Here is a 16,270-nt window from a genome sequence, read left to right as displayed (position 1 = left end):
TGTCTTGTTCTACAACACTCTCCAGAATGGACAAGTGTCGGCTTATGTTGACCCGACATGCCAAGCGTCCCAATGTTTTTCTTGTTCCAAATCCTGTTCCTTTTTATTTCCTATTGAGTTCAGAACTGGATTTTTAACACATATATTTTCCTCATATTTTCTAGTAACGGAATGTACTTAGAATTGTTTCTTTATACCTGTAAGTAGAATAGTACTTGATTATGTATTTTTAGAAGGGAGTAGTTTTCCCATGGTCAATATGTTTCTACACATGTGCAGAGCTAATAGCTGAGTTGGTGGGAGTTTTGAAAGTACACTTTCCAATACCACCAATATTCAAAAACTCATTACAAAGGTCCCTTCCTTACAGTGAAGTTCAAGTGAAAATTTCACTCAGTGAAATAGAGTGAAATTCCCATAGAGTGTAGGACCGAAATGTTGTCGTCTCTTCAATTTCTAGTGTGGTTTGGTCAACAATTTTTGTTGTTCTATATAGTTTGCCAAATTGAGGTTGCACCATATAGTTTAAGGTGGGAGTGTGGAATATATTTGTACAGGTCGATGAACTTTCTTTTTATTGAAATCAAAATTAAATTTAATGATTTCTGGGGTTTGGTTAGTACATTTCATTTTGGGATCTACTTGCTGAACAGCTTTCAATGACTGATGGATCATTACTCCAAATGCATAATGGATTTTTTGTTTCATAAGCTGTGGCCAAATATTTCTGGTATTGCAGTCTTTAGGAAATATATTAAATATATTTATATTTATCTCTGTCGGGGAGCCCCTCCGGCTCCCTGGAGCTATCTGACTGATATACGCTATATTAGTCAGGGGCATCAGTCAATAGAGCTCTGCCTACCGGGGACCACGAGCCACAACCTGGCCCCCTCAGAGAGGCACAGGGAGCAATGGCCTGTGGTAACCCCCATGTGTTTGGGAGCATTCCATGTCTGCCATCGACCGGGGTTAAACACCCAGAAAGGTAGGCATAACAAAACAAACCCCACCTGGTAAGAAATTGCAGCCGATGACCGAACAGAGACCGAACATCAGTCAACTCCATTGACTGATACCCCAGACTAATGTAGCGTATATCAGTCTCATAGCTCCAGAAAGCCGGAGGGGCTCCCTGCAATATATTTTTAATTTTTTCTAGAGTAGGGAAACTAAAATCTCTTCAAATTAAATTTAAAAACTTTAGCATTAATAAATAATTGGCTTTAATACTTTCTGCAATATAATTTTACATTATTTTTATACTAAAAATATTTTACTTTTTAAAATAAATTTGTGTGATCTGAATTCTGTAATGACTCTCATAGCTTGTATTTGTATTGGCCATCTAGGAGGAGGTGGGTGACATAACGAGTGAGGAAGATTACAGCAGTGAGGCACTCACAACAACACTAAGTGAGGACACGTCTCTTCCAACATCTCTCCGGCACCACCTTCACGAGCTCCAGGTAGACCAGCTGTCTAGTTTCTCAGAGCTTTTAGTAGATGGTGCTCCCTTACTGGAGGCCAGACATGTGCAGGATCCTTGTCTGAAAGCACAGGTAGATGACAACTCAACCTCTGAGGAAGAGGTTCTCGAGGATGACGAGCTTGTGTCACGGGAGGTGAATGTAGCTGTTACCCAACCTACAACCACCACCACCACCAATGTAGATATTTCTCCTCCATCTGAAAATGTAGAAATAGATATAACACCAATCCTGAAGGCAGTGGTAGATAATCCTATGTCCCAGAGTCCATTACAAGAAGCCATAGCTGATGTCGATGAAGGTATTAGTGACCAGAAAGTAAAATTACATGATCAACACCAACATGAGAGTTTATCCCATGACACTAATATTTCATCTACTCATAAAGATTTACCAAGAGAGACTGATGAATGTAGAGATGGTGATGTAGAGGCACATCCTACACCTAAGGAAGAAGCTAAATTGGATGAAATATCTCCAGAAGAAACAAAAATAGGAACTGGTTATACTGAAGATATTTTAACACTTTGCAATATCCAGGCAGACATTACTCAACCCCAAGAAGTACAGACTGCTGCACAACCTCATGAAGTACAGACTGTTGCACAACCCCAAGAAGTACAAACTGAGGCACAACTGCAAGAAGTACAGACTGTTGCACAACCCCAAGAAGTACAGACTGTTGCACAACCCCAAGAAGTACAAACTGAGGCACAACCGCAAGAAGTACAGACTGTTGCACAACCCCAAGAAGTACAGGCTGTTGCACAACCGCAAGAAGTACAGACTGCTGCACAACCGCAAGAAGTACAGCCTGTTGCACAACCCCAAGACGTACAGACTGTTGCACAACCCCAAGAAGTACTAACTGAGGCACAACCCCAAGAAGTACAGACTGCAGCACAACCCCAAGAAGTACTTACTGAGGCACAACCCCAAGAAGTACTTACTGAGGCACAACCCCAAGAAGTACTTACTGAGGCACAACCCCAAGACGTACAGACTGCTGCACAACCCCAAGAAGTACTAACTGAGGCACAACCCCAAGAGGAACAGACTGCTGCACAACTGCAAGAAGTACAGCCTGTTGCACAACCCCAAGACGTACAGACTGTTGCCCAACCCCAAGAAGTACTAACTGAGGCACAACCCCAAGAAGTACAGACTGCAGCACAACCCCAAGAAGTACTTACTGAGGCACAACCCCAAGACGTACAGACTGCTGCACAACCCCAAGAAGTACAGACTGCCGCACAACCCCAAGACGTACAGACTGCTGCACAACCCCAAGATGTACAGACTGCTGCACGACCCCAAGAAGTACCGACTGTTGCACAGGAACAACCATCTCTAGGTTCTGTGCAAAATCAAGATGAGGCATCTCCTTTAGAACTTGAATCACCACAGTTATGTCAGTTGATGGAACAAGAGCTAAAGACTGAAGAGAAAAAACTGATTAAATTGTCGCAAGATATAGAACAAACACAAGAAACCAAAGGCATTGAATCTGTTCACACATCCCCAGATACTGAACCAGAGCAAGGAAAGAATGTGGCTGAACCTGTCCAACCATTACAAGTTGAAGGACTAGTGCCTGCAAAAGAAATTACTAAACTACCAAAACCAGATGACACAACACCCCCAAGTAACACTTCTCAGGTTTCAGCTGTAAAACTAGAGTCTGCTGACTTTCATGAAGCTTCTGCAGATAAACAAGTTGGAGCAAATGCTGGCATTTCGGATGTTATTGGTCATAAAGAGGTTGCTGATATTAAGCGGAAACCTGCAAGTACAGTGATAAAAGAAGTAACATTCAAGTTGCCTTCGGAATCACCTTCAAGCAGCGATACAGGTGCAGAGGAGGGCTCCTCAGAGGCTACAGAGACTGGGGCTGATATTTCTGATTTTGTATCATTTGCTGAAGAAAACCAACCCCTTCCTGAGGTTCATAACAAAGAACCATTACACAAAGCTGGAATTGATGAACAAGCAGCTCCTGAAAGCAAGCCATGTAGAGATGTGTATGAAGTACCTGAAGCTGTGTATGTAGTGCCTGAAGCTGTGTATGAAGTGCCTGAAGCTGTGTATAGAGGTCAAGGAACTCAAACATCTTTTGCTTTATCACTTCCAACTCCTGTAGCTAAGAGCAAAGAACATAGCACTCAAACTGATGGCCAGCAAGGAATCACTGTTGTTGGTCTTAATACTTCTTTCCAACATGATAAAGATGGGGTAAAAACTCGTGCTGGAAGCCATGGCCCAGTCCATTCCCAACAGGTGACAGAAATCTTCCTTGATGCACTGCTTCCTTCAGAAACACAGCTGCTTGTGAAAGATGCTAAGGTTGTTGGTTCAACACCAATGCAAAATGTGGAGATTGAGGCAAGTGAGGCTGGAGATGTTCCATGTATAGTGACAAGTCATGTAAGTCTTGCTTTTTTAGGACTGGAGCATCGTGATGAAGCTGGTACTAGTTCATCACACACCATCACACCTGTTAAAGAGGGGGAAAGTGCAGCCTCAAGTCCCCATACTGTGAAAGACTTACCCAAACAAGAAGATAGCAATGCAGATTCAACAAAGCATAAAGATGTAGATTTAAAGGAATCAGCAAACTCCAATATAGAAATAATTGCAGCTCCTATAACATCTCCATTAACAACCTCCATAAGTATCCTAACATCAGACCAAATTGTGTCTCATGAAGGATGTCATGTAAAGAATGAGACTAGCTCAGAAAAGGAAACAAAGGTTACCCCAAAGGATGTATTGGAGACAGATAAGAGAGAAGAAAAACCTCAAGCTCAAAACACTCTTATGTCAACAACAGAAGTAGGCCTAAGTATGCAAAAAGCTTTAGACGATCCAAAACAGCAAACTATGCCACCACGTCCGTGTAGCCCAGTGCCACCTCCCTTATCTGAAGAGGAAGACAGAAATAGTAATTTTAAATCGTCTAAACAGACTCTCCCATCACAAGAGATTGAGAAGGTTTCTGAAGATGGAACACCGCACCAAGTTAGTCCATCTTTGGAAGCTATTGCAGAAGCAGTAGCTGCCTCTACCACCCGTGCTGCATTGGAGCTACTAGCCACAGCAACCACAGACACCTTTGGTCCACACCATGAGTCAAAGGTTATCAGTCATCTACCTGTACAAGTAAAGGAGGTTCAGTCTGAACAGTCCCCTCTATCCACAGTTGAGTCATCCCCAGCCACAACTGTAGTAGCCATTAGTAATGCAGAAGAAGATTTAGGAGCTTCTGGCCTGCATACTCAAAGTGAAACAGAGATTTTTGTCCCTGATACTTCCATACAGTTATCCAAAGCACCGTCTTCCACCATCACTTATCCCCCTTCAGACTCTCCAGTTTCCACACCAACAGATGAGATAATGCAAGAAAGTGTGGAGGCTGCCATTGCGGAGGCAGTACAAGAAGAAGTTCCCTGTAGTACTGTGATACCTGCTCTACCTCAGGAAGACATCTCAAAGGTTGCTGGAACCGACACAGTTAGCCCAGTAAGGAGCGGCTTGGCTCTGGCGTGGCTGTTACTCACATACTAAACTTCTATACTCCTCTCCTTCTGAAGCTGTAACACAGTAGTTGCTCCTACTAGTAGTACATAATGCATCATGGACCAATACGACCTATTAACTACTGTATTTTCTTGACTGACAGCTAATTGTGGAACTGTGTGTGTAGGAGAAAATCATATAGATTAATCTATTAATTATGTTGAGACAGCTTTCCTGAAGCATTATTGATATAATTATAACTAGTGATTAAAAGCCTGATTTATGCTTTGTATGAAAGTTACAGTATTTTATTACTTCTATGGATGATGAGCCTTTTCTATTTTTTTATTATTTTTCCATTTGTAAGCAGTAGATATATTCTATTAAATTATATATTATTTTATTTGTTGTTTTTATGTCAAAGAAGGAGCATTGGGTTTAATTTATTACAGTTTTTAGTGATTTAGTGTTTCATTCTGAAATAAACTAATATTACATGTCTATTAATAAAACATTGTCCTGTCAACTGAGCATAACTTAAGCCTTGTACATAAAGATTTAGCGGGATGCATGATGCACTTGATTCACTCCGGGAAAACAATTGTTTTTATTTATACATTTTATTATGTATATTGTATATATTATAATTATTTTAGTTTAGTTATGTATATGGGAAGAAATAATAATATTGAAATATAAAAAAGATTTTAGATTGTTAATAATTTTCGTATTGCATCTTGCTGCAATTCATGTGCTTTTGTTCCCCATCAAAGCCATTTATCCTTCCTTTCCCTTTCACTCTCTCAATTTCTTTGTTAAACAATGTTTCTATTATGCGTGTATTGTACATATTTTGTATAAATACTCTATCATAAATTACCAAAATCTCTGAAAGGTCTTTTAAGCTCAATGTACTTTATTGTACAGGAAATACCCTTTAACCCTTAGACCGCTCAATACATACATACATGATTTGACAAAAAATAATTTAACATAACTTTTTAAAACTTGCTCAAACACTTTCCAATTTTTTTTTTGCATAATCAACTAGGCAAATGCTCCAACTTTGTTTAAATGATCACAGTGTAACTTGAAAATCAAGAGAATCAAAATTAATTTTAAAATTGAATATTGAGAACCTCAGATTTTCAATTCAGAATAAAAAATATGAACTATCATTAATTGTTCATTTAATGTTTCTGTTCTCTCAGAATAGCCTATGATCTTCATTTTCATCAAATTAGAATATAGGTTTTCAGCATAGTTTACTGTAAAAATAATCGTCAATAGGGCATTTGAAATATGCGGCAAATTTAGACCAAAAAAAATTATAATTCCAAATTTATAAAGTTTATGAAAAATCCATTCTGATGGGATTGTAGAACAGACAGCTGAGCACACAATATGTCAAAATAGTGAGAATCGGTTAATAACTGGAATTTTAGATGCCACTCTTAGTTGAAATTCTGGTTTCAGAGATAATTGAAGTTGAAGTTATCAACAATGAATAAAGGTAGTTTTAATTCATTAATTTAATTGTATGTTTTAATAAGCATTGTTTGACATTTGTACTCGAATATGTGAAAGTTGTAGGTCAATAGGTGTTGAAATGAAGTCAAGAAAAAATAACCCCCCCAAAAAAACACAAAATATTTTGGGTTAATTATAATGATTTAGGGGATATATTTAGAGTATACCTTAAGTGAAAAAGACCCAGTATGGTCCCTAATCATCAAAACAACCTAAAGAGACAAAGAAAATAGAGTTTGAAATCAGATAAAAAATCAGCCCAAAAAAATTAAAAGTACCAAGTTTTGCAAGTTGTGACTGATTAATTGTAAACCAATTTCATTCTATCTTCACATAAGTTTGGAAACATATGTATTCTCCAGGATGTAAAGGTTACAACAAAATCAGATAATAAACAAAGGAGAAATCTTAAAAAAAAAAAATAATAATAATAATAATATTTTTGGGACATTGATGAAAGTAACATATATTAACATTGGACAATGTATTTATATGATATATAACAAAATAGATCATATTAGCATAATTATTCATTATTATTTGTGTTATATGTATTACTCAGCAATGATATAAAGGCACCATTGCATATCCACTTTGTGGACACTTCTTACTACTGTTCTTCTTCTTTGAGCTTTGGACAGGTGCCTGCATCTTTTTATTACTGCATAATCCTTCAGTTCCAGTTATTAGGAGCTGTTCTCCTTATCAATAAAACGTTCTTATTTTTCAAAAATTCGTCTAAAATCAATTTCTGACAATATTTTGATGAAAGTTTCACGACACTGAAGCCAATAATTTGGAGATTTGTTTAACATTTTTAAGTTGTTTTTACATAATTTGAATACTTTTTGCTATTATGTCCCCTATATTCGCTGTAATATGCGCAGTCTAAGGGTTAAGCGTTCTTCAGCTTGCTATTCATATTAGCCGGATCACATTGATAAACAACTTTTTTTATTGCCGCTCTTTGATTCTTCCCCACACTTAATTGTACATATTCCTGTAAAAGGATTCTTTGTTTCCTGTCTGTTTTGATTGCTCTTTCCACATCCTGTAACCGTGACAGTTATTTTTAAATTCTTATTTATACCAGTAACTTTTTTCTCGGCTTGAATAGTTATTCATATAATCCGCACACCACACTTCTCTTGAAGCCTCTTTGGTTCACATCTATAAAGGACAAATTAATAATTTTGTCCTATTACCCTTCAAATTGCTTTTGGTGTGTTCACAATGTGTTCAGGTGTGTCCCTGTTATCAGTACAGTACAACACTATGACTGTATATGATTAATGTTACCTTGAGCTATGATCTATTTACCTTTCAATTTTTACTTATTGTTAATAATTAACCTAAATTTAACATGTATCTTAATAATGCTTAGGCAGTTAGTATGATTAGCTATATTTTGTACTTAGCATTTTATCAATTTGACTGATGGCCACCATGTTAGATGAGGAGTCTTTATGATGGGTAAAAGAGCTTAAGTATTTGATAGTACCCCCACTCTGTGTTGTAGCCTGGTAACTCTCTGGCAGGAACATGGAGATAAAGTCAGAAGACCTTAGCATAACAATCAAAACAGGTTCTGTGCAAACTTTAAACACTAAAGTCTCTCTTACTCCACTAGCAGCAAGGTTCAAGTTATGTTTAGGGAACTGGAGGTCCAGAACATTAAATGGCACAGTGAGAATAAAGATTAAAAAGTACATGAAAGATTCTGATGCCAACTATCACTTGGAAATTCTTAAGTTTGTATGAATCACCTTTTTTGGCTGTTTTCTGTGCTGGAGAGAATTTTCTGTTTGCCTAGTATCACCATGACCCATTGGGACAGATGATCGAAAAGTTCCCTCTGTGTATGTGTAAAATGCTGACCCACCTTGACTGTGTGGGATCTTAACCAGTAGTCAGTAGGGTCTTGCTTTAGGGAGCATCAGACTGAACTGCTGGGAAAGGTACTTTTTATATGCCATTATTAGTATCTAATGTCATATACAAAATTTATTTTTAACTTAAGGGATTTAATTTATATTTATAATTTGTTTGCAAACTTATAAACACATTGCAGACTATGTAATATTGATAATAAATTCTTAAGATAAATTAAAATTTGAGTTAGTGTGAGGATTTGTTTAGTTAGGAAATGTTATATCTTGAAACAGCCGAGTGATCAACTGAGGCAATATCGGAGTAAGATAGCTGTTAACACTGGAGTTGCGTGCCAGGCAGGAGCTGCAAAAATTAGAGACTTCACTGCTTATATGGTAGAAGGTAGCTTGCTGGATGGACAGTAGATGGAGAATAGAGTTAATAGACTTTCAGTATTTTACTAGATACTTTTTATAAATGTATTTTTTTACATTGTAACTTTGTATTACGTACAGTACTGTATTTCAATATGCCACAAATTTCTCTTCCAGTATCATTTTATAAATTTCATTAAGTTTTTCATTATCTTTAGTTATGTAATAATATCAATACACTTATTAGATACAGTATCAGATTTTCCTGATAAACAAAACTATAATAATAATAATAATGTTTGCAAAATATTTCATATGGTTCGATTACAGTGGTTATATAGTATAGTATATACTGTATATAGCTATTATATAAAGTCAATAATCAAGGACAAAGTTTTTAAAGGTTATGCTATTTCTGGAGAAATCATGTAATAAATTAACAGAATATATGAGATACAAATAGTTCTGTTAAATTGAAGAAACTAGGAAATTTCTCCTATTTTTTCCTTGGAGAACTATTCTGAATATTTGTTTATCTAATATACTTAATTTTCCTAGCAGAACGAAGATAGTCCGACATCGAGCAAGGGCTCAAGCCCCGACATGGAGGAGTATGAAGTCATCACAAAAGGTAAATATCAGTTCTCTGAATATCACGGCATTATGATTAACACTTATTTCAATGGCTGCAGTTATCAAACTGAATCAGTATTAATGTTTTTGCCTGAATTTACCTGAGGGTCCACCAACACAAGTGGCCTGGATGAGGACAGGAAGCCGGCGGCTTGTCAAAGGTCCCCCTATTTGCCCTGATGATCTTTTCTAGCTGTATTTTAAAACCCAGCAGTTTTCTATGAAGAGCCCCTCTGGGTTCCTGGAGCTATACCGGTCTGATATGTATGTATTAAACTGTGGCATCAGTCAATTCGAATGGAGTTCTAAGCATACCGGGGACCACGAGCCAGAACCTGGCCTGCTTAGAAAGGTACGAACAGCAATGGCCTATAGAAACCCCGATGTGGTTAGAAGCATTCTCTGTTTGCCATCTACCGAGTTAGGCACCCAGAAAGGCAGGCGTCCCAAAACAGACCACAACTAGTTAAACAGTACTACCTAAAACCGAACCGCTAAGCAGAACTCCCCAATCAGAAAACAAGCAAACAAGCATGATGTCACACCCACCACCGTGCCGCCTGTCTACACAGCGCCTCCCCCTTCCTGAGAGGGGGGGAAAGGGGAAGCCCCAGACCCCACAGCAGCAATCCACCCTCAGTTCTGAGGCTGATGTGTTGGGTGATCGAGGTGTCTAAAGTATATGTAGTGCTTGTCCCTGACTGCGAGACCATTGGGGTAGATCCCTTTCAGCAGGATCGGTCGAGGAGGCAGCTGTTACTTCGGGCTCTGGTTCAGTTGGAGACTTACCAAGGGAGAGTAGTCCTGTTGGCCCCTTGGTGGCCGGCCCAGCCTTGGTTTCAGGTGCTGCTTGCTCGGTGTCCAAACTTGGGGATCTTTCCATGGCTCCATCTCTTTCAGCAGATCGGTCCGGTTTGGTATGTGGCTGGTTTGATCTTCTCCGATCTTCCTGTCTGGTCTTTCTAACGCAGGTTTATCACCAATTGTATGATGATCAGGTGGCTTTGTTGATGGTGTCCCACCTATGTGTTTCATCTTGGTGGCAGTATGAAGTTTCCTGGCGGTCCTTTCATCACTTTTTTTCTCTTCATAGGTAGACTTTGATTTCTGATTGGGTTGTTGTGTCCTTTCTCTCTTAGCTGTTTCAGAACCGTTATCTTATGCCGAATATTGTCGCCTCATATCTTGTAGCGCTGACAGAATTGCTTCAGCTTGAATTTGGGATGGATGTCACTTCTGCTCCATTCTGCAAGCTTTCTCGTGCATTTTTTCACCTACGGCCTGCTCGTGCGCCGCCTGAGCCATCCTGGTCATTGGACCAGGTGCTGTCTTTTCTCTTTTCACCTCGGTTTGTGGTGATCCCTTCAGTTCAGGATTGTTTTTTAAGACTCTTTTCTTGTTAGCATAGGCCTCTGGGGGTCTGGTCTGGGAGCTTCATGCTCTCCTCTGGTGCAGTGATTTTTGCTCCTTCGGTCCTGGTGGTCAGTTTGTTCGTTTGCAGTGGTTAATGTTAAATAATTATTGTACTGTTGCTGGAACTACATACTCAATAATGTAATAGTCTATGCCTGTCATCATTAAGTTTCCCCTTTATATTGTATATCATTTGTTATTTTTCTTGAACACACTCACCTATGTTAGCCTACTTCTCATCTAGTATTAAGTGCTTACCCCTTTACACATTAGAATAATTTAGATAAAAATTATTTAAAGTTTTGCCCGAAATGCTTTATGTAATAGTGGCTTTGTAAGTACAGTACTGTACTGTATGTGTAACACCTATCCCTCCAATAGTCCCCATGCTCTTTTTTCTCTTTACACATATTCTTTTGAATAAAAAATAATAATAATTACAGTATTATTATTATTATTATTATTATTATTATTATTATTATTATTATTATTATTATTATTATATGCATTCTGACTAAAAATTTAAGATTTTGGCTTTTGTGACAACTGTATTCAGTTTTGGAGTACACTACAGTACAGTACCAATAAATATTTATCACCATTTATTTGCCTTAATTAAAAGTTGTTAGGACCACATATGTATTATAATTAGGATTTTTGTTAGTAGAAATGGTTCCACTGCTTGGCAGCTGTTTGCAATCCCTAAAACTTTTAAACTTCCAAAAGGATTAAACTTACTGTAAAAGCAGGCTGTCTGTCTAAAATATTATACTGTAGGCATTATGTTACCTTTGTTTTTATCTTACGCTATATTTTGCAGATGAAAATAATGCACGTGTTCCCCCTCTCACCGTGGAGAAGGTTCCTCTTGAGAAGCCTCCTACAGCTAAGGTAATGACCAAAAATTTGTTGTCAAGGTTAGATCATGTGAAAAATGATGCAAAGGTTTTCATTTTTACTTTCTGAGACTTGAGTTTGGTCTTTTTGAGTCATATGTGACTATATTTGTTTTATTCATTACAAAGGGCGAGGCTACCAAACTACAAGGTCAGATGTCTGAAGGTGATAAGGTTCAGGAGGAAGAAGGGGAAGAAGAGGAGGAAGAAGAAGAAGAGGAAGAAGAAGAGGAAGAAGAAGAAGAAGCAGAAGAAGCAGAAGAAGAGGAAGAAGAAGAAGCAGAAGAGGAAGAAGAGGTGGAGGAGGAAGGTGAACATAAGAAAAAGGAGGAACATGAAGAGAAAAAAGAAATAGCGAAAGAGAAACAGGAGCCAAAGGACAAAGAAGAAGAAGAAGAAGCAGAAGAGGAGGAAGAAGAAGAAGAAGAGGAAGAAGAAGAGGAAGAAGAAGAGGAGGAAGAAGAGGAGGAGGAAGTACAAGAAAACCACACTGCACCAAGCCGACAGACACCACCAGAGTGCAAGACAGTTCAGCCACCTTCATCCACAGATAAAACAGCAAGAGACAGTGCGGCCACAAATGCCACACTCTCAACACCTACAAAAGAAGACAGTGAACAGTTGCATTCAAATACCAAATGAGAAAAAATGTAAAATATAAATTAGTGACAAATATGTTACAGATGAACATCATATAGGAAGTTGCCTATTTTAGATGTCATGAACTGTATGTCCATTACTTGTGTCCAGTTTAGATGTAAAGTGAACATTAATATGATTTATATATATATATATATATATATCTGCTTCTTGAGGCAGATATTGATGAAACTGGTGATCCTTTCTATTCTCCGACCGCAAATCACTATTGCACTGTAAATCAAAGCGAGGACCAAGGGTCTTTAGGAACACCAATTAATTATTGTGATTATGATCCTCAGTGTATTAAATCAAGTACTGTATATGGAAAATTATCAACAAAATGAGTGCTTCAGTATACAAAGACAAAGATCAATCTACTTATATGTTCAACTCTGTGATAACACTTCCTGGCTTAAATATGATGCTTGTATGTTTTTCTAATAGGGATTATACAAATTGGTTGATTGGCAGGAGTTCAGATGTATCTAAACATTTAGAATTAGCTCAACTGTGTAACTTGCTACACATGGAGAAGAATTTCTACATAATTAGTCAGATGTTTTAAGTAGAGGTGTAGCCTCAAATGTGGCTAAACATGATTACTGTGCCCTCTTATAAGCTAGCTCAAGTTCTCTACAGAGTATTTTATGTTTGATGCAAAGTTTAGGAAAGATGATATACAATTCTGGTATTGTACTTTAAACAGGTAGCATAAATGTAAGTGCAGGCAGTCCTTGTGTCTACATAAGGAATATAATGCAGCCCAAAAAGATCAGTTCATGGCAAGGGTCATGGTAGTACAGTTGAGTTCGTTCTTGACTCGCCATCTGGAATCCTGGATTCGAATCCCTCGGTTCACCTAGCAGTAAATAGGTACCTGGGAGTTAGTTAGTCAATTCTTGTGGCATTGCATCCTGGGAAGGGTCAGTAGTTTGACCTTGGGGAGACCTCGATACCAGTCTAACATATATACATACACACACAGGCTGTCTGTCCCCCAAAAAAGTGAATTTGGATGTTGTGCACTAAAGCAACAATTCATTGAGTAGACCTTACTTACCATCTTATATATGAGCATATCCACCCTTGTGCAGTTTTAAATTTTAATGTTAAAAAAACAAAACCATGAAAGTCTGAATTTCCTTCATCTTTATGCAGAACGATGGGCTGCCTATTAAAAACACACGGAGCTAAAGGTCACTATGCAAATGCATGTACAGAAGTTTACTCAGAAAATCATTAAATTGAAATGAATAATTAATAATAGATATATTTTGCATTACAATACTGTATAATTAAATATTTATTATTCTACGTTATTGCCAGATTTCTAATGCATGAAAATACATAAGATATATGTATGTGAAAATAAGTAATTACAAGAACATAATGCTATAGGTATTTTGAAGAAAAAAATAATGATTTTTTTTTTTAAAGTAGACACGATTGTAGTCTATTCTTTAGTAGGCCTATCATGTATATTTTATTATATCAGAATCTTGTTTTAAGCGCTGTTTTCTGGATATATTAATATTTTAGTTAATGAAAGGTTCGGGTTTATGATTTGAGATGCTGCATTATGTGAAACTAAATGTTAATGTAAACCAATATTCAGTTAAGACTACAGAGAGGAGTGCCTCATTTTAGATGCATTTGAAGATGCATTGTCAGCTATATATTTTATTCCCAAGTTTAGTCAAATCTAATCCTATTCCAGTACAAATTCTGAGTAAATTGCCCAGAATATTGCTCTGAGTAAATTGAGCAGGACCTGTTGCTTTATTGACCATGGTTGAAAAAATCTGTACAGTGCAAACTTGCTTGAACGGATTAATTATGATGGACCTGTTCTGTTTCATCAAGGATTTCAATCCATTAGTGTTTTGCCATTTTTGATAATGCAAATTGTTTTGCTTTCTTCTGACCCCAAATGATAAAATACTGTACATATCTATGTATATGTAGACAACAAAATTGCATACAGCACGCTGTCTTTGATGCTGCTATCCTCACCTGAATTCAGCAAAGAATCTTGTCATTATGTATGCATCATGTCCTAAATTTATGTTCTCTAGTTAATTTGTGCAAAAGTTTAAGAATTTTATATGGCGATGCTCAAACAAGCTAGATTCTTATAGAATATTGCACTATAAAGGATCACTCTTTCATGTAATGTCTATTACTATTACATTTTTTTTCATATAAAGCTATGCTTCTGTGAATTTTTTTTATGCTTTTCTGTTGTATTCAACTGAGCATTTATGAGTGAGAGAGAGATAGAAGTTAATTACAGTTTGTCAACAGATTTTAATCTGGCTCAAGTGCTGATTAACATTTCTTCCATTAGATGATAACAGTTTACTTGAGGGCCACCATCTCACTAGTAGCCTTGATGGGGACAGGAAGCCGATGGCTTGTCAAAGGTCTCCCCATTTTCCTGAGTTTATGATGGGTTTCGGTCTCCATAATGGTCATCATCAATCAGCCCTGATTAATATACATATACTTAATATGTAAGTTATAATGCTTAAATTTCCCCTGTTAAAACTGGTTGGTAATTGTAGAATATTATTTCCATTGCCCATAATGCACATATATAGCAAGCTTTCCATGGGCAGTATATGTAATAATGATTTTGCATTTACATCTGTGAACAGCAGTTAAGAGTTCATGTCCAGGTCTTTATCATCCCACTTGTTATATTTTTGTTGTAACAATATACATTCGGGTATTCATGTCTTATAATACCTAAGCATATTATCTTGTTCAGTCTCATACAAGCTAATGAATTTTGTGTATGTTAGTCCCATTCACAGAAATGCCTCTTCAGCTATTTTAGTGGAATAGCAGTGTGGAAGAAAGTAGTTCTATTACTTTTGATGTTTTTACAGTCAATACAATTAATGGAGTGTTTTGGGTTTTTATGCAGATTTTATCTTTGTACGAATTTCAGAGATTCTGACATTTTTAGGGTTTTCTTTTAGAGCAACAACTTATTAAGAAAGTAAGTAAATCTTAGGTAAAAACTGAAAAGGAGCCATATCATAATATGCAAGTGTAGCATTGACAGTTTGTTAATACGTGACTTTAATGTTTTTGTAACTTTAAGAGAATTTATATTGATAGAAAATTTCAAGATTATGCAAGCTACATATACAGTACTAAATAATTAAACTGGATAACAATGCTCACACACAGTAGCAGTTTTAAAATACTGTACTGGGTAATGTAAAAAAAAAAAAAAAAAAAAAAAAAAAAAAAGAGAATTTATAGATTTAACTTGGAGAAAATTTCTGGCACTTGGTGATGTAATTCATTTTCACTTACATTACTGATGCCTCCATTTATTTTTCTGAATGGTATTTTATAAAGTTTATATACTTGGGAAACAGGTAAGGAAAATTCTGTTTATCCTCAGTTCAGCGGTATGTCTCGTTTTCAACATTACCAATAAGGATAGTGGCTTATTTTCTTTCATTACTTGTGTGGAATCTAATTGCACTATTAAGTGATCCCTAACTTAACCTATTTCCTCTTAAATTAAAAGATATTGTTTGTTCTCGGCTTTTTCTGATACCATATGCAAGGCTACTAATAAGAGAGAGCCCAATAGAGTACAGTATGAGAATTTGAGGCACAATGATTAGTTGGTTTTGATTTAGCGTGCAGTAGTAAAACAAACAATATTATTAGTCATTCAAAATCTAGTCAGAGAGTATCTGGTCATTATTCATTTGTTTCTGCAGAAAGATTTGTGAATCTGTACGTATTCAGCTAATAAAATATATCATACTGGAAGTGTTTTACTTACAGAAAAATTTATATTTTAACATTAACCCTTGTAGTGCATCAGTCTTTTGACTGAGAGTTGCCACTATGAGTAATCCTTAAAATATTTGAAAAT

At 36.8% G+C, this 16,270-nt stretch overlaps 1 protein-coding gene across 1 annotated transcript in view; it reads left to right on the top strand.

The window, feature by feature from the left end:
• RIC-3 (RIC3 acetylcholine receptor chaperone) overlaps window positions 1-16,160 on the top strand; it is a 109,519-nt gene extending 93,359 nt beyond the window's left edge. The window contains exons 13-16 of the mRNA XM_069332036.1: window positions 1,353-5,009; window positions 9,341-9,413; window positions 11,649-11,719; window positions 11,854-16,160. Coding sequence (XP_069188137.1) covers window positions 1,353-5,009; window positions 9,341-9,413; window positions 11,649-11,719; window positions 11,854-12,366 — 4,314 coding nt within the window. The 3' untranslated portion in view covers window positions 12,367-16,160. The remainder of the gene's footprint in view (window positions 1-1,352; window positions 5,010-9,340; window positions 9,414-11,648; window positions 11,720-11,853) is intronic.
• The last annotated feature ends 110 nt before the right edge of the window (window positions 16,161-16,270 follow it).

The sequence above is a fragment of the Procambarus clarkii genome, chromosome 27 (assembly GCF_040958095.1).
Source record: "Procambarus clarkii isolate CNS0578487 chromosome 27, FALCON_Pclarkii_2.0, whole genome shotgun sequence".
Taxonomy (NCBI): Eukaryota; Metazoa; Arthropoda; class Malacostraca; order Decapoda; family Cambaridae; genus Procambarus; species Procambarus clarkii.
This window is presented reverse-complemented; position numbering and strand designations above follow the sequence as displayed.